This window comes from Chinchilla lanigera, unplaced genomic scaffold (genome assembly GCF_000276665.1).
Source record: "Chinchilla lanigera isolate Chin_1 unplaced genomic scaffold, ChiLan1.0 scaffold00002, whole genome shotgun sequence".
Taxonomy (NCBI): domain Eukaryota; kingdom Metazoa; phylum Chordata; class Mammalia; order Rodentia; family Chinchillidae; genus Chinchilla; species Chinchilla lanigera.
The window spans coordinates 12,288,675-12,308,476 of NW_004955403.1; the positions used below are offsets into that span (position 1 = coordinate 12,288,675).

A 19,802-nucleotide genomic window follows, 5' to 3' on the forward strand; every position below is an offset into this window, starting at 1 on the left:
TGTTGGTAATTATTTACACATGTTGGAAATTACTTAAACATATATGTTACCTTTGTAGTACCTCACTAAAGGGAAAGAAGAACCTAAGGAAGAAATAAATTGTGTTTTTCCTCAAATATTTATTTCTCACGTTGTGGGATCTTAATTTTACCCAGTAAGTTTAGAAAATAACATCAAAACTCAAACCTCTAAGCCAGGTGTGGATATTTGTCTTGGACAGTTATCAGCTCTAAGTTAGAAATTCTAGAGCAGAGAAATATTTTACAGGTTCAGTGAAACAATCTTTAATTTCTTCAGTGATGCCTAGAAGTCTCACAGAAATATTTAAAACTATTTTTATTCAAAACATTTGAAGTTATGTTCTGTTTAACTTTTAGGATGCTATGGAGTTTTGTTGCAATATCATCTTGACTAAAATAAAAGTTTGCAGCTCCAGAAATGTTAGTAACTGATTACAACGGCAGAAACAAGCATCAGAACTTTGAAAACCCTGGATTCCATGCCTGACACTCGAGCAAAATCCCCTGCTTTAAAATTGTCTCATTTTTTTCATCTACTGATATGGAAAAGTAAACAACAAAACCTTTCAGTTTAAGGCATGCAAACATTTAACGTTTTACTATTTTTGTTTTAGCATCCTGGGAGATTAGAAAGCTGTTAAAATAGTCACTTCACCTTCAAAGCTATTTTCATTAAAAAACTGAGAAAGCATATTCCTTAACAGATCTTTTAAGCATGTCTTTTAGTATGTTCCCTGAATCACATCAACTTTTTCAATTTAATTTTTAAATTTCTATTGATATGTTTGCAGTACATAATAATTACAACTCTCATGGGAACCTAGTACAAATATATAGCACATCCGAATAGTTATCCCTTGCTTACCTCTTGCTTTGAAGTTCTTCAAATACGTGATCACAGATGTGGTGACATGCATTGCTATCAAATGAATTTCATTTGGACCCAGCTCGTGATCGGCAAATGCAATGACTCCAACTTCTTTGCGAGTCTCTGTTTTCTTTATCTTTGGAGTCTTGTTCTGCCATTTTTGCAATAAAGAAAAATCTCCCCCACAGGCTTCAGGGATTTCACCTTCTTCAGGCCCACAGCTGATTCTTTTAGTCCACATTCTAAGCAAACTCTTGTCCTTATTCTTTTGTCCTGTGGACATTTCAGATAAAGAGTTTTGCTTTGATATAAAAAATGGTTTCATTGTTTCCATGCTTTTATTAGTGGGTAGTTGACCTGGAAAACCATAGCTGGACAGCACAGTATTGACAATATTTTCTGCAGCTAAACATATTCTGAGTGGAGAAACAGTTGTCTGAATTTGGCTAGGCTCAAAAACTGGTTTTAGAGTTCCATAATGAAATACTCTTGGATTTTCACCTTTTCCCATTTCTATGAAAGACATGACTTGCTTTAAAGATGCTTCCGTGGAGTCATTTGCTTTCTTAAACAGTTTTTGTAAGACACTGCCTTCAGGGAAGGGGCTGCTTTTTTTCATGGCTTCATCAAAATGGCCCAAGGTAGACTGCACTTGGTGATGTTCTTGAACTTTATTTCTAGAACCTACTGACATAGTTTCTGAATCAAACGTTCCCAATGACCCTGAACTTTTAACTGTGTCTTCTACAGAAGATGTGACATATGAGGGTAAATTGGATGAAAACTTGTACTTTCTTCTAGTATCTTCCCATGAATAAAATACCAAGCCAGGTGCATTTCTTTGTGGAAGATTAGGTCCTAAATTAGCATCTTCTAACTTTGGAGTGGGCATTTTCATATTATTTGCAAATTCATCCTTCTCAACAGCGTTAGTGTTTCTAGTTCCTTGGAACGCACTTTCCACTGAAAGGTTTCTAATCAAAGACTCACTGAAATGAGTACATTGGTCCATTAATGTGCCAATGATCTCACTTGCTACCATATTCTCTTTCAGTATATTAGTAGAACATGGTTCCTTTTGTTTTATTTCTTTGTCCAGTTTGCTCTTGATCATAGCAAGCATGTCACAGACAATATGAACAGCATATGTAAGTAGCTCCGAATGAAATGAATGAACCTGCAGGAGAGTATTCTGTATGTTTTCTTTGGAAATAGCAGTGCTTGGCTTGGATTCATCAGAGAAGTTCTTCAGTGGTTGTAATTTGGGTGACATCCTCTTGCTTAATAGTCTCTGTTGGACTTGGAAAAGGTTATCAATAGGCATTTTCACTATTTCAGAAAATTCATATTTAGAGATATGCTTAAACTGTAAGTCCACAAATGACTCCAACAGATTTAAAACCCTTCCTACAATTTCTTGAGTAACTTGCTTGTAAGAGGTGGGGGAAATTTGATCTTTTGTCTTTAGGTCACACAGTGGTAAACTGCTTATCATGTGCTTGCTTGGGAAGCCATGTTTACTTTTATCCATACTATGTTCTTTCCTATTTGTTAGAGTTTCTTTGTGACCTGGAGTGGGCATCTGGGACAAAAAGCATAGCTGCAATTTTTCAAACAGCATTTCAACAATTTCTCTTCCAAACATATTAATCTGCGCTTTGATGTCCTCTGCTCTAGAACAATCTTCTTTAAACTGATTAGCGAAACTGCCTTTACGATGCTCAAGAAGTGGCAAGTTTAAAAGTGAAAGAGAATATTCTAAGTCTTTGGCTTTTATCGAAATTTCGGTCAAAGCATTCTCAGCTATTGTTAACAGAGTATATTTTTCATTCTCCACATCGTTTGAATCTGCTTGCCATTTGTCAAACATTTTTTTAAATATACCTTCTTTAGGAAAAATCTGTTCTAGTTGTGAGGAAACATCCTCTAAGTAAAAGCATGCTTGTTCTCTAGCAGGAGAATTTAAACACCGCTGTGAAAATCTGAAATCATACAGACATGAGGATTTGATTGGAGAAGCCAAATTGTGGTTGTCTGTAGCATATAATTCTTGCAAAACTGTATTAACTATTTTGCTGGCTTCCAAAATTTGATCAGATGGTAAAGCTTTTATGTGTACCATTGCTCTAGTTTGTGTCACCCTTTCCAATTCTTTCATTATTGCTTTTAGAATATTACTTATGATATCCCTGGCATACACGTTTAGTTCTGAAGGGGGAAGTTTCATTTCCAGGAAGTTTTTGGCATCTCCTGTTGCAAAGATGTTTGGCAACTGAATGGCAGTTTTTGACTGACCATCTCTTGGAGGCTTCTCTCCAGCACTTAACTTGGTCTTGCTTTTTGCCTTAGCACCAATAGGTCCTGCATGTGGTTTTGCTCTAAATTTATGCAAAGATCTTGCTTTTAAACCTGTTTTAAAACCTGGTTTCAGGCTGTCCTTAAGGCTAGCTTTAGAGATCTGTAGTCTACAAAGTTGTAACTCCTCGGAATGTCCTGCAGTGGACAAATTCTCTTCTAGATGTAGTGAGACAAAATTTGTGATCTTATTGAGGACTATTTGCATTAAATCTTTTCCTATTTGTAATGGTGAAGATTGCAAAAATGTGTTTCCTAACACAGAAGCAGTGTGACTGTCTGCAGTGGAACAGACCTCGGGTATCCCACATCTAGGGGAATTACTTCTCTTTCCTGCTTGTTTAGTCCCCCTAAAGCATAGTGACTTTGTGAGTAAGGTATCATTCTTGAAGGGTGTTTCTCCTTCTCCTCTACTTTCACCATTTTTGTATAACAATGTTACAATAACAGAGTACATTTTACCACAAACACATTCCGTGATATCACTTGCTGCACTGCTAATGTGTGACTGGCGGTCTTTTCCCTCTGTATCTGAAGTTTTAATTTTAGAATTAGAGTGGAGGACTTCACTCAAGGGGAGCAAATGGCCTATGACTTCCATTACTTTTTGATCTAACTTATTCAAAAGTTCGGCCACTTTTCTGAGCAATTCAGTTTTTTCTTTTTGTTCTGACTTTCCACTTCTCATAAATATTTCTTCCAAAACAGTTCTCTGGCTTTCCTTTTCAAATGCTGTTTGGTTTTGTTCTAATGGATAGTTTGCAAGCGGGGATAATGAAGTGTTTTTTTCCTTGTCTTTGTGTCCCAGCAGTATTTCATTTGATAGAGTTAATTGTGAAAAGTTAGTCTTTTCTGAGGAAGTACTAATTTCCTCGGCAGATATTTTATTATGTATAATCTTTAAGACACTGTCTATAATTTCACTCACAATCATATTTTTTTGGAATAAACTATTGCTTGGATATGGCTCTATCTTTTGGATTTCTAAGTCCAAGTCATTTTTAATAAGCTTCAAAATAGCGCTGGCAATGATATCAGCATATTCCTTCAGGCTAGCTTGTGGTAAATGAATAGTGGCTCCAATTTTTTCTCTGTAAGAGGCAAAAGTGGGTTCTGTGAGCTCTTGGCTGAGAATGGTTTTAGTTGTTGATCTTTCCAAGACATCCACATCAAGTTCTACTTGGCTTAATTCATGAAAAACACTGTCATCTTGTCTAGAATTTTCTAATTCTGGACCAACAAATGATGTTCCTTTAGGCTGAAAAGCAAGAGTAATTAGTGAATCCATTCTCTCTGTGGCAAAAGTCTGTAACCGATTGAAAATAGTTTTTGTGATGAAGTTAGCGCTTTCCTCACATGGGTCAGGAACGGATTGCTTGGTGTCTTCCTTCTCCATAACAGCCGTCTGAGTACCATCAGCATACGTTGGTTTCTTAGCACTTGAACGTGGAAAACACTCTGATTTTCCTCTGCGTTTTGACTCCATAAGAAGAGATGCTTGGTACTCCACTTCTGGAAACGTATCACAAAAGGTTGATTTTGCAAAAGCAGGATCCTTTGCAAATGTGCGAAGCACGGCCGCAGAAGCAAGACTGTAAAGAACAATATCCACTGCCTCCTTGGATAGCAAAAGGACATCTGATCTAGGAACTGAAAGTTCAGGGAAAATCTTATTTGCACCCTTAGTGAACATTTCAGAATTTGGTTCTGATCGTTTACCAGCTATGTGGTATTTCAGAGTGGGTGTGGCAAATGACAAATTATTCTTATACAGGGTTTTTTCATAAATATCACACAAGATATCTTTAACGGTATTCTCTACTTGAAACTGAAGTATTTTTTGATACTCACTTTTATTGAACAACTTTTCAATAATGTACTCCTGCGGAGCAGAGTCATTCTCTTTCTCACAGTTGTTATTTTTGCATGATATAATGTCTAGCATTGTGTTCACAATTTGACTTATAATGCTTTCAGAAACCACAATGTTATGAGTCAACAAAGGACTTTCCCTTTCTTTATCTAACTCATACTTGATCCCCTGTAAAATTTTTCTAGCCACTTCTTTTGCATAAATATTTAATTTAGACAAAGAGATTTGGCAAAATGAATTGGTCTTAGGATCCATGGAGGGAGAGGAATACTGCTCATGAGAATATGAATCTTCAGTTGATAATGCTTTGCTTAATGTACACGTATCTTGCTGAGCACGTGGAGCTTCTGGGACTGGGAAGCTGACTTGGGAACAAAAGAGAGATTTTATTTTGGAAGTAGTAAAATTTTCCAATTTTTGAAAGATTGCCTGTATAATATCTTCAGTCATGTTTACTTTGGTCTGTTTGTCACCCCTGAATCTAGGCTGAAGCGTGCAAAGATTTCTGTCCAATGAAGTAATAGAGTTTCCCCCATAAGTATGTTCATGAAAAGGAACATTTGCTGAAAATGTGATGTTTCTACATCTATTTTCACTTACATTTTCTTCTGTCATGGCAGCTGTGTAAAGTTTATGAAATACAATTCTGACAATATCACTTGCCACTATGATCTCATCTGACTCAGATACTAAAGTACCCACCATTTTATCCATAAATTGAGCAGATCTTTGAGCAGTTGCCTCACGAACATTGTGAGGCATACCATTAAAATGAGGGTGGGAGGGAAAAAGCACATTTAACTGACTGATAAAATTACTTTGAAAAATTTCATTCAAAATATTTTTTATAATGGGAAGGATTGGTGACTTGTGTGGTTCTTTGAGTTTCATTTCAATTTCATGTAAGCTTGTTTCTAGACCCCTCTGATTAGGAGAAGAGAATTTAGCTTCCTGTCTCAATGATGTCCTCTCTCTAGTATTTTTTTTCTCTGCTTGTGTGTCATCTTCTAGGAAGGAATCTGATTCAGCTCCTCCAGGAAGAAAATTTCCATAAGTGGGCTGGTATCGGTAGGTTTTGATGCCTCTGTCTTTTGATTCAGTTTCATCACACACATCTGAGGATACTACATCTAAAATTAAATTGACTATGTCCATGAACATTTGTGTCTCAGGTGATGGTTTTTTTACACTTTTCTTCAAATCATCTGAATTCACATTTAATTCTGTCTGAATGGCTTTCAAAATAGCACTTGACACCTTCTTTGCCTCCATGTATAAAACAGACTCTAGTGGTTCCTCGTGCGTGCCTGAGAAAGCACTGCTTCTGTCCACCCTATTGTCTTTTGTACTGCAATTACTAATAACACCTTGAGTTTCCAAATTTCCATTGGCAAACCCTTCCAGTTTAGTAAAGACCATATTAAGAATGTCTGAGGCAACAGCTGTCAGTGCATTTTGGTGAGTTTCTTTTGAGCTCTCTGATGTGGAAGACACAGAAGAAACACTCTTTGCCTTGCCCTTAGTAACCTCTTTGTTATCCTTCTGTATCTTTCTGGAAATTATGCTGGATATTTTGTTGGTGCATTTGGCCATTTCCTCAATAATTGAAGCAAATGATAGGTTGTCAATATCAGGAGCTTCTGAAACAGCTTTAAGTTCAGGACTTGCAAAACTGGCATCCACGTCAATAGTACATAACTTTTCAAGGATATAGTCTAAAATTGTTTTGGAAATGACCTGAATATTAGACTTCTGTACAGCAGCCATTTGTTGATCTTTGTTTGTATTTTCTCTGCTTTGCCCACTAAAAGATGCCTGAGAATCAGGAGGATTTCCTATCAGTGAGTTTAACATTTCATGTACCGTGCCCCCAATCCTATCTAATACCTGCAAACTGGCATTTTCTTTGAGGGCTTTTTTGTTCACGGCACTGTGGATCATACAAGGAGTAGCCAAATACTGGCGAAAAGATTCTTTATCCTGTCTACTTGGCAAAACACTTCGTCTTTCAGTTTTATCTTGTCTGTGTGAAGTTGTAGCCCTTGGCTTATCCGAAGGAAGCGAAATATTTCTTTGATCTTCACTTCCACTTAACAACATCTCACAAATCCAAGTTAACAATGGACTTTCCATGTCGTCATCATTGAGATTTGCTATGAGAGATTCTAATTTCTTATCAGTACCAGCCAAAAACCCTTTACTTGTGCAGGATTTATTATCATCTAGGTCCCTAAGATTTGTATTTTTCTTATTGCATTCCAGTTCATTCTGGATAGCATCTAAAATAGTGTTTACTACTTTAGTTGTGCAAGTACTAAGTTGTGATTTTAATGAAGACTGCTTGGCAGAGGAAGTTTTGAATTCTGTTTGCAATTTTGGATAAACAAATAGCTTGAGCTTTTTAAAAACTGTATTTGTGATCTTATCAATAATGTTATCTACACATTTAGGTTCACTTTCTCCAGATTTTAACCAGGAAGGCTTTATAGAATCTACATCGAGTGAAGATAAATATTTCATTTTTCTGTCGCTGTCAAACCATATTTTGAATGGCTTTTTATTTGGTGCTTCCTTGGCTGTATGAGGAATGTCAGAATTATCTAGAAAAGTTTGATGAACTGAGGATGAAGCAGAACTTTTAGTGGGACTGGACAAGGAGTTTGACGCCTTAAAAAGTATATTTAACACAGAATCTGTTATTTCTTGAGCGACTGCACTTATTTCTGACACAGAGAACATCTGGTCCATCCATTCTTGATGTGAGGGTCTTTGGGATGTTTCTGAAAGAAGAGTGGAAGTTTCTTTGCCAATTCTGCTAGCTCGATGACCAGGAGAAACAGAAGCCATACCCTTGAGCATTTCTGTTAAAATCCGTTTAACTGTGTGCTCCGAAGCCTTTTTTATTTGATGCTTTTGATCTTGATTGAAAATTGAAATGTCTTTACCCAGGCAGTGCTTTTCCCTTAAAATGTCTTCATTGATAAGAGGTGGTAGCTCAGTCTTTAACTCCCAATCATGAAATGCAACTTGGCTGCGAGACGCAGGCTTTGTCGGTGGCTTCATATGTCTTTTGCATTCAAAAGAAGTGTTTGCCTTTGTGAACCAGTGATTAGATGCTTGTTCTGGTGATTTTGCTTTTTCTTCTTTGAGAGATGAATCAATCACATTTTTCACAATGTTGTTTATTTCTTCATTATCATCTTCAGAGTAAAAGACCATGCCTGGAACATTAACACGTGGGAATGGTCTTTTACGTTGAGCACCAGTAGACACTGTAGTGCCAGTGAGTCTATATTTTTCCTTAGTGTCAGACATATTTCTCTGGGTAGATCGTCTGCTTTTTCGGACGTTTGGCTTTACTGGCTCGTGGTGGAGATGAGTGAAGATCTCATCGAGAAGCTGAAGGAATACTATGGTTTGTTCAGATGCAATAAGTCTCTCATTATTAAGTTCAGTTTGTATATAACCTAGTATAGTGCTGACTGCCTCCTCTATATAACCGAGTAAAGAGGCCTGTGAAAAAATGGTTGACATTAAGTTTTGTATTTCTTCATTGGCAATTAAATTAGCTGTCTCATCTTCAGGAGTAGATTTCTTTTTGCTAGCTCTTTGAAGGATGGTATATGTTGGGACTGTCCTTTGTGGCTGGTAGGAACGTTTAGTTTCATCTTCAAGAGGATATTCATTTTGCTTGAGTGACGCAAGAGTCATCAGCTTTTCTAAAATGTCATGCACCATATCATCAGCAATATTACACATAGGTTCCAAAGTAGAAGGTAGTGAATTTTCTGAAGGTTTTCCATTTGATGATGTGAAATATTCCCCACTAGCTGTTAAACTTGATGCAATGTCTATGGACAAGTCTTCTTGTGAGAAAATCTCAACGCATTTTTTCTCAACTGCAGACTCTAGCCTGTCAAACACATTTTCCACAATGTCTGAAGCTAGTGAGCAGATATCGACACTGGAGACCACATCTTCCTTCTCAGGCTCGCCTTGGTCAACAAAAACTTCAGCAGTAACAGAAGAAATAGAGGGAATGGCCTGGGTTAAGTCAGACATTATTTCCTGGAAAATGCTCTCCAAAATCAATTTAGTTTCCCCTTTCAAGTGACACTTAAAGTTAACAAAAATATTCTTTAAATTCTTCAACTCATCCATGGCTTTGGCTTTCTTATCACAAAGCAATGGACTCACAAAGCCATCTGTTTCTGTGGTAGCATCCTTAGATTTCTTTGGGCCTCTTTGCAAAGATGCTAAAAGTTGACTATCGGATTTAGAACTTCGGAGTTTAGGGTATGAAAAGACCAAGCTGGACTTGTTATATTTGAGTTGGGAGGTTACAACTTCTCCTTTCCTGTGATAAGTTTTACCTGTAACTGTTCTTCCCACCTGGGCAGAAGGAGGTTTTAAATGTGGGGGTGGGGTTGGTTTCTTTGCTGGCACATTAACCGCAAATGTGCAGGTCTCTGCCTGAAATGTTTTAGTGGTCGCAGTTGTGTAGCTCCCATATGTAAACTCTTCACTGCAGGTGCTGCAAAAGCTTGAACTATCTGAAGAAAGGCTGGAGTCATCAGACACTGGGTATGTGTTATTCTGCAACCTCTCTTCGTACCTGGTGATGGCTGGGTATAATATACTAGTCACTGTAGCCACGACCCAGGTCATTATGTTCTGAATTATGCTATTTAGCTCATCAGAAGTTACCTGGAAAGGGGACAGAGACAAAAAAAAATTATCATGCAATACTATACTTCAGTAATATTTAATTTTTATATGAAACAATGCACAGCTGGAATAACATTATAGTTTATGAGGAAAACTGGGCAGAAAATCTATTTACAACTTTAGATTAATTTTGAATTGGTTTATTTTGTAGTACAGAGCAGGACTTTGTTGAAACAATTTTTACCCACATTCTCTCAGAAATTTTTATTTTTTTAATTTCCTAGTTCACTGCTGAGATAAATGAGCCCCCCTTTTTTGGGACAAGGCCACACTATGTAGTTCGGTCTGGCCTTGAACTCACAGTGATCCTCCTGCCTCAACTTTCTGAGTGCTGGGATTACAGGTGTAGCCACTAGGCCTGATCAATGACATTTTGGTAAAAAAAAAAAAAAAAAAAGACACAAACACCAATTTGCCTTCTAGGCTCATGTCAAGCAAACATCTCGCCAAAGAATGTGATATTCATATACTTGGTAATTTTTAAGGCACACCAAATTATTGCTAACAGATGTGTTGAACATACTATGTTTTCAGAGGCATCTATCTTTTTGGGGATGCAAAGATAGAAAATAAGCCAGCCTCATCCGTATTCTCCACTGCAGAGGTGAGTCTAACATCTGATTGTGAAGAATTACTTGACAGGCAAAATAAATGTAAATGTTTTATAGAGATTCACTGGCTTTACACCCAACAGGAATATTAGTGTAACCTGTTCTAGATCAGAAAGCTGAATAACATGAATAAATTAATTTAGATAGAAAATAACGAATACACGAGAACGGGGTCTCAAAGAACCAAGAGGGCTTAGCAGGGGTAGAGAAGCTAAAGTACTGCTCAGTTTGAACTGTAAACAAAGGACCCGAAACCAGATTTGTATGACCATCTTCTTAGTGGTCAGTGTGGCTGTGACAGATTTATACACGACCAAGAAGAGAAGAGAGTGCACACGTGGTGTTCCCGAACATTTACTCATTGACTTCACATATACTCTGAGCTTACACCATATTATTTATAATAAAGCAGTAGTCAGTTTTTAAATTACTATAATTCTTAAAGCACATATGCTTCAAGCACAAGTAAGGCAGCAAAGTTTGAAGGCTAGTGTGTAAGCATGACAGTATAAGGTTATGCAAATAAGGACAATCACAGCATATATTGCCTAAATTAGTCTGAAATTATTTGTGTTTCAGGATAAAAATCAAAGAAAATCTAACCCTTACAGAGCACTTTCTCTCCTTGTCCTTTTGAAAGTTTGGGGGTGGCACTGCAGGAAAGGCCATCTTACTTAGCTCTAATTCCCAAAATTCCTAAAAATGTTTTTCATTAATCTTACAAACAGTGGCTAGTGGCTTGCAAACATGTTGGGATAACAGTTTTCACTTTGTAGAATGCTTATCTTGCATTAATGTGCTGTAAATCAGTATTTCTCAGGATATCCAGGAATAAAATCTAAATTTTACCAAGAAGATAATGGCTCCAAATCAACTACCACACAGTTTTGGGTGCACTGAAATGAAGCAAATAGATAATATTTTTTAACTTGTCCCATTGTGATATTCAACTGAGAAATTTCCTTTGAATCAAAGCTTTGTATTCATTGAACATTTTATGCACTGAGTGGGTGTCCATGTGAAATAGGGTATCAAAAATATGTTGCCTCATAATGGTTATTTTCTTCCCCGACTGGTCTATCTAGACCCCTTCCTCAAGGGCCAACACCTGTCTGTTGATGGCACCTTTAGACCATAACGAAATCTAAGACTGAACTGAATATAAACATCAAAGAGGATAAAGGACAAAGAAAGAAGACAGGCAAGCATCAAGGAATGACTCCCAGTTGTCTGATGTACAACCGTTTTTGTACCATGGCAATATAAAAAGTATAATTAACATGCTGCTTTATCAGTGAATGTTATGATACATACTTTTGCCTGCACACAATTTTGCAGAAGATTCTGTTGTCTGTAAAGAAAATTTTATCATTTAGTTTTTAGTTAAGATGTAGGATTTATGAAAAAACTTTCCAATATCTTAGTCATCTCATCAGTTTATTTCTTTTACATCAGAAAACTTCTCTACAGAAAGTCAAGAGGGATGCCAACATTTTATTTCATCTCCTCCTTACCTATGGACCTGTGGATTCAGAAGTGTCCCTTATTGCTACCACTCAGAGGAGTGGAATTATAGCTGCTACATAAGCCACATCCCTACCTGGTAGTTATGCCTGCTTTGAGGGTCTCTGGAGGAGGAGATAGGTGGCCCCTTCTGTCTGCCAACAGGCCCCACAGAGAAGCGAAACTCGGGACAGCTTTCTGATGACACCTTCCTTACTCTTCAGATCCCACAGCCCCCCGTCCCTTGTCCACGTCTTCCAGTGGGAAAAGAACATGTGAATGATTATTCCACAATTATGGGTTGAAATTATGGGTTTCTAGTTTTATTCAGTACAATTTAGATGTCCCTCCTTTTGTCTCTTACTGTATTCCGTGTGTTCTAGAGAGATTTATTATCATGTGCTGATAGAATAAAACAGATCTCTGAACCGCAGAAAATCAAAGCACTCTGCCATAAAAATGATACAGAAACAAAATTGAATGTATGCCGGAAGCCATCAGTTCAAGTTCTGATTTGCTTTCGTGTATTTTGGCCTTTTGATTGTCTCCTTTCTTCTTTAAGAAAAATGCTTACTTTTTTACTTTTCCTAAGCCTGTATTTTTTTGGGGGTGGGGTGTCTTGGTTACTTTTTTCTCGTTGCTGGGACAAAACACCTGACGCCCAAAATTAAGGAAGGAAAGGTTTATTTTGCTTACAGTTTGTAGAGGGTTCAATCCATACTTGGCAGATTATAAGAGTGGCACGTGGCAGAGGGCAGCAGCTCCTGGCACAGAACACAGCTAGGCAACCACCACACCAGGGCTGAATGGGGGAGGAATGGCCCAAGCACTTCTTCCTCTCCCTTACATATGCAAACTATCCACTCCAGGGCGGGTGCAGCTCTCACACCCATATTCAAACTCTAATAGCCTGCCCCAGGGCCTCAGGAGGCTTTGGGGGGGACACACAGACAAAAACCATAACGGGGGGGATTAGTTTTCACCAAAGTTTAAAATTTAATTTTGAGAAAAGTTAGGCTGAATATTATATCTGAAATTTTAGCAGAAAACTAAAATCTCATTGGTTGCAGTTCAGAAAGTGAGAGATGGAAGGGGAGTCCACTGTAAGCTTCAGCAGAGGCAGGAGGGCTGCTTGAACTCAGTTGTTTGAGGCATGCCTAGGCCATGTAGCGAGACTGCGTTTTTTTTTTTTTTTTTTTTTTTTTTTTTGGTTTTTCTCCGGTACCAGGAACCGAACTCACGACCTTGCGCTTGCCAGGCAAGCGCTTTTGCCGCTGAGCTAAATCCCCAGCCCCGAGACTGCGTGTTTAAGAGGGACTTGGGGAGAGCAGTCTGCTCCTTAAACTAGACCCTTCTGCAGTATGGAGCCCGCAGCACGAAAGCACGTCTCTTTTCTTTGTACTCATTTATTTCTGATGCCTTAAATCAACCCAAATTCCCACATTTTCTCAGTTTACATATTCTAAAATCTGACCTTGAGTTTCATTTTTCTCATTTTCCATGTTATTCCATCGACACCAAATGGAGTCTTTGGATTCGCTGACACCTGTTCCCAACAGACTTTCTGCACCGAAAGCATGCAGACAGACACAGCAAAGAGCAAAGATCTATGAATGACATTAACCAACTATCTGAGAAAACTCCACTGAAGTTTAGTAAGTGCAACTGTTGGGTTCAGAGTACAGCTCTCAGTGTGCACAAGGTCTGGGGTCAGCTTGCCAGTAAGAAAACATCTAGTAATAGCCAGATAAAGCCAGCAAAAGCATCAGTGTAAAAACCTCTCTAAAATCAAGAGGTCCTGGTCAAAATGGTCAAAATCATAACCTCCAGAGTTCCAGAAGTGAACCAGGAACTCACAGTGTAACAATGAGAATTTTCCAGAAAGATGGTAAGAGTGGGAGCTGTGTGATGTTTTCACTTGCTCTACTTTTGTTGCCCCTCTCCAGTAAAGTGATGCCCTACAATCACAGCAATGTGATTCTGTACACCTTGGCATCTGCCAAACATCTGGTATTATTCTCTGTATATAGTGGATGCTCAACAAATGTTTATAAATACATTTCAGTTTTAATTCTTTCACATGTGTACCTACTTATCTCTAAGTCTAAATGAAGCCTGTGTTCTGGCCACTAATGGACTTCTAGAACTGGTTCCTAATTTCCTTCCTTCAGTTTTTCCTATGCATTGCTTCCTGAATTACTCTCTGTGTGTGCTAATTTGTTCATAGCATTGTTCTTCCAAAACACCTGAAGATTAACACAGAAAGTACAAGCTTCTAACAAGGCTAGACCAGGCAAAATGTCCACCTCCTTCAATCTGCCTATTACTAGATGTTTCCACCTCCCTCAAAAATAATAAAAAAATTGCTCATTATCCAAGTTTAATGTATTACGACTACAACCCGTATTTACTCCCAAAGCTATCACATTTGCTTTGCCTTTGGTCTGTTGGTCATGCATTTTCATTCCTAATTTATGAGTTTTTGTATATGCTTTTGGTATTAATATTTAAAAAGTCAAGAACTAAGCACAGAGTGATGGGGAACAAGAAAGAAGGTGAATGAAGGAACAAATGCGATGCTCCTACAGGGACGTCTGCTACGACCGGGGGCTAGGTCAGAACCGGAAGTGGGAGACGAGTATGGTGAGGAGAACGAGGCCAGACACTAGCGTGAGCTCTGCCATGTTTATCCGACCTGGAGTTCGGCTGGCCAGACGTGCAGTTCAAAGTGTCATATGCCTGTGAATTTGGCAGGCGCTGTGAAGAAAATTCAACTCATACAAATGCTTTTCATTTGAACTGAGCTTAGGTTTTTAATGAGATTATTTGCTCTGAAAGACTGAAGTGATGCTGTAGTTCTGGATTTTTGGACGGGGAAAATGAGAATGAAAAAACTTCACTATATGAGCCTCCTTTGGCTCTTTCTTTTTTTTTAAAAAGCAAGTATTTATATTTCCAGTAACTCAAATGATACTTATCCAATAAATAAAGTACCTACAGGAGGCTGTGATTCTTTCTCCTTGCTATTTCATTTTGAATTGTACTCCATTTCTTTCCTTCTGCGTCTATTACCACGCTTCGTGTTCTGGGAAAACTCAGTAAATCACATAAACCGATTCCCAGTAGTCTGGAAGTTACAATTCTTCCAGCCAAAAGCTTGGTCTAAATACGGCAGTACAATTTGCCACCACAAATTTTTAATTTTTCCTAGACATTTAAAAAGGAATCTGGACTTTGTAGTCTGTCTTGGACTTCACTTGGCTTTTAACTTTTTTTTAAGGGTGATAGAACCTGTCTTAAAACTGGTCATTTTGCTCTCTCTTCTCATGTTAAGAAAAATAAATATAAACATCTTTCAGATAAATGGTCACCAAAGTTTAAGGAATGAAAAGTACTTGGGTTAAAAAATATCTCTTCCAGGAGTCTAAAACTTGCATCATTGGAGATTATTATTTTGGCTTATGCTGTGCACACCTTCTTGGAGGGAGATTATGGATTAAACCATCAACACTGTATGCTAAACTATTTTACTATCCTTGAGAAGCCAATAATTGCAACAGGCACAAGGAATGGCAAATGGTTTTAAGTTCAGGTGATGGGAAAGTATATGGGGAGAGGGCGTGAAGATCCTGAGCTAGGGCAAAGTGAGGAGAAGGAAACAAAGAGGAGGAAGACAAAATAAAATTTAAGCATTAACTGTTCCTTTCAGTAAACCAGTAGACATCAGCAGTACAATTATCCCAGCAATCCTCGTATATTTGCATGCTTATATCTGGTAATTTGAACAACTAATTTGAAGACAATCATATGCAACATAACAACCATTGTTGAATTCCTACCATCTTATTTAGTGAAGCTCTGTATTGTTTCTAATGTTTTATTATTATTATTATTTGTTCCTTCTGTTTGATCAACTGTTTGATCCACACATCTGGTAATCTGAGTAACTTCATTGGAGATAACAATATGTCATACAACAACCACCGTTAATTTCTTGTCATCTTGTTTTGAAATCCTGTATCATTTTTATTGTTTTTGTGTTGTTTGATTTTGTTGTTGTTGTTGTTGTTATTCATTGTCTTTTTCTCTTTAAAATAAAGAAAGGAAAAAAAGGGAGGAAGACAGTTGCTGACTTTAGCTATAGATTGAACTCAGTCCAGTTTTCCAAGTGAAATTCCACTAATTCCAAGTGGAACTACAAGATTCCCTATAACCACGTGCTTGTGAACAGCACTTGTATGCAATTATAAAAATACTAACTCATGATTAAACATAAATTTTAAGACACTTACATATTTGAGACAATAGGAGAAGAAAAAGCTCCTGGGGCTGTAGCGTGAGTTTGAGGTCCTATGTAAGATGAAAAGAAAATTTAAATTGATATATATCCTTGGTTTACCAATTAAGTCGTTTAATTGGCAGTTCGTTTCTCCTGCTGAAGAGTAACAACATCCTCCAGTAGATCTTTATTTTCTGTTTTGACTGTCTTGTCTATAAGCTTTTAGGATTTCCCCAGAGCCAAATCCAAAGTGCTTAGGTAGGCAAAAAATATACAGTAAGGTCTGACCTCCTCATCTACCTGTACAGCATCTCTCTGGTAGTCTTTCATGTGTATTGTGTGGTCCACAGACGCAGAGTTACTTGTACTCTACTTAATGAATCATCCTTTCTACACTCTGGGCTATTCCTTTTGCCACTTCCCTTGGCACACTCGGTGTTCTCTAAGATTTTAGTTTCCACTAAGCTTGTGTTAACTCTTCTTGAAAGCTATTCTTTAAAACTATCTACATGAATAAATATCTTTATGCTTATAAAACTCATTTTACCATAATTATGTGTTTAACCTTATATATCTCCAATGATGATATAATTTCAACACTGTATTTTCAACACACAAGGTGGTAACTACTGTTCAACATTTATTTGTTGAATATATATGGCTCATATGTTTCTTTAACATTTAGTCTTTGATTCGTCTAGCATCTCTTGCTACCGAAATATTATCTAACTTGCTTTGCATATAATATAATAAAACTGTAAATGATTGTGGTAAATCTTCCAGATACAGATGATATAGGAAGTTTTTATGTAGAACATCTCTATTTTGGAATGAATTTGCATGGATTTATACATGTCAGTGATATAAACACATAAGTCAATGATATAAACACATAAGTAAATGAAAATCTTAAGCAAATAAAATGTTCTGGAAGTAGTTATGTTGGGTTAGAAATTAGAGGCATTTTAAAGTCAAGTTAACTGATAGTTCATTTCTCTCAAAGATTGTATCACCAATAAATATGGATAATGGATATAAAAGTCTTATGAACTCTTTTGAACCTTTTGTGTGTGTGTATGTTTTGGGTGTGTTTAGGTTTGGAGATGAAGTAACTGAGATTCTGGAGGCAGAGACTTGAGAATCTAAGTGTGGAGCCAAAGCTATTCTAAAAACACACCAATAAAACTTTTGTGTACTCCTACAAAACAAGGAGGAGAGGCTGTCATTTGCAACCAAATGAATTAACCTATAGGACACTGTGGCAAGTGAAAGCAGCTGTGCAGAAAGACAAATATTGCATGACCTCACTTATGAATGGAATGTATAAATGTCGAACTCAAAACATGAGAGAAAGGAATGAGGTTGTCAGGCGAAAGGAGGAGAAGAATATGGAGAGATGTTGATAAAGTGGATGCAGTTTCATTTACGCAATTAGTAAGTGCTCAAGAGCATGTGTACAATTATATACTTGAAAGTTGTCAAGATAGACCTTAAGTGTGTGAACACACACACAAACACACACACTCATGGAGTATAACTGTGTGAAGTGGTAGATAAGGTAACTGGCTTGAATATTTTACAATATACACATATATGAAGTTATAAAATCAGTATATATTTTAATTGTGCACTCAAAGTGTTTGGGGGTGGGAGGTACAGTGTAGCAGAATACAATAAGAATATGGGTACAAAACTTTAACAATGTTTTCTCAATTATGGTTGTCAACATTGTTATTGACTCAATAAAAATAGCAGAAGGTAAGAAAATAAATTATGTCTCATCATCCTTCATATCTCCAGTTTGATCTTTTTGGCAGACTTCCCTGATAGCACTAGATGATCTTCCTGGGCCTTCTGACTTTTACACACACTTTCTTTATTGTACTTATAATAGGGGGTTGTAGGTTTTTGCCATGACTATTTCCCTACTATACCATAATAACCCTGTGTAAAAATGAAGCCTTTCTCTCTTTTGTATCCAAGGTCTATCACTAGAAATAGTATGGATCAGGAGAAAAACAACTATTGGGTGAAAGAGTGAGTTAATAGATTTCACGATTTACTTAATAATTATTTCCGATGTTTACCTAGTTCATCATGGTGGCTTGGTCTCGTCTTGAATGGCTTTCCATCTATCTCCTTCTACATACACAAAAAACAGATCCTGAAAGAATTGTCTTGCCGGACTTTGAACATCAATTATCATTTCTATACTTTAAATAAAAAAAGTGAGATTTTGAAATTTCTCTTAAATGTCAGTTTATAAGAAATATGCACATTTTCATTATGTTTATAGTGTATCTGTTATTTCAAAAATTCACAGTTGTGTCAAAGGGTATCCCCAAGACCATCTACACATCTGATGATTTGTTAAGATGTCTGCACTCAGCATATACTTGTACACACATCTGAAGACATATTATAATAAAAGGAAACAATAAGGTAAGTAGAGGGGAAAGACAACAGGCTGAGTCTGGAGAAATCCACACACAGACTTTATGCTCTTTTGCTCTTTCCTGTGAGAAGACACACTTTGGCATGCAGTCTGCTTTTACCAGTAAAAATAGAGTAGCACCATTGTTGTGTTTCACCCACAGAAAATCTTTAAGAAGCTCAGCACTTAATATTTCTCTGAAGCTGATCATGTAGATGCCCTCTGCTTTAGTGTATTTGAAAACTCCAGACCCACTGAAGGAAAGTAGGTGTTCAGCAAGAATCAAACTGCGCAGTTTAGTCACAGTGAACCACTTTCCTAGCAAGGGAAAGTAAAACTATTTGCCAGTCACATTCTTAGACACCAGCCCAAGGGCACACTCATAAGAAGGCTCTTCGAAAGACAGCAGTCTTAAGGCTGCCATGTTGTCCCTTTTCTGCACAATAGTATGAGCTGGGAACCTGGAAAAACTATCTGAGGAACACAGATTAGCAAAGAAGCTAAGAAACTCAATGGGAAGGAGAATAGATTTACTTTTAGTTTTAAAGAACGCTACCATCTGAAGAAGAGTTGAAGTAGAGCTTCAAGGCAGAGAACATGTCCTTTTAATGCAAGACCATGTCTTTCTGTTCTCTTCTTGAAACTCAAACCATCTTGGGAAGCAAATCCAGCATAGTAATTTTTTTTTAAATTTTCTAGACCTCAGAGCTGAGAATGGGCCACTAGAAATACATTTTCTGACAATGGCAGGTTGTGTGCAATGTCAGAAAATATGTTTTAATATTTATAATAAAAAATCACTTTGTTTCTCATAATAAACTAGATATCTGTCAATATCTGGCCCTCACTTGAGATTAAAATGGATGACAAGTTAATAGCACACGCATTACCCAGAAGAAGTGCATAGTAAAGTTTAGACATAGTTTTTAATGGGCTTTTTCTTTTTTGTAAAATTAAAGACACAGCCTTTGAAATGTGTTGGGCAAGATGATAATTTCAATTGCCAATGTTCTTAAGAAACTTTTCTTTTAGAAACTCTTTAATGTGGCTTTTAACATGACAGAGTGTCCTATGCCCAGGAAACAGCTGTAAAATGTTTATTTATAACCAAATTATTATACAGAAGCATAC

The 19,802-nt window shown here is 37.2% G+C and overlaps 1 protein-coding gene across 1 annotated transcript in view; it reads right to left on the reverse strand.

The window, feature by feature from the left end:
* The window catches only part of Fsip2 (fibrous sheath interacting protein 2), a 73,522-nt gene that overhangs the window by 27,442 nt on the left and 26,278 nt on the right, over window positions 1-19,802 (reverse strand). The window contains exons 13-16 of the mRNA XM_005373339.2: window positions 18,325-18,379; window positions 16,251-16,308; window positions 11,770-11,806; window positions 886-9,823 (exon numbers count right to left, since the gene is read on the reverse strand). Of these exons, the coding sequence (XP_005373396.1) occupies window positions 886-9,823; window positions 11,770-11,806; window positions 16,251-16,308; window positions 18,325-18,379 (9,088 nt within the window). The remainder of the gene's footprint in view (window positions 1-885; window positions 9,824-11,769; window positions 11,807-16,250; window positions 16,309-18,324; window positions 18,380-19,802) is intronic.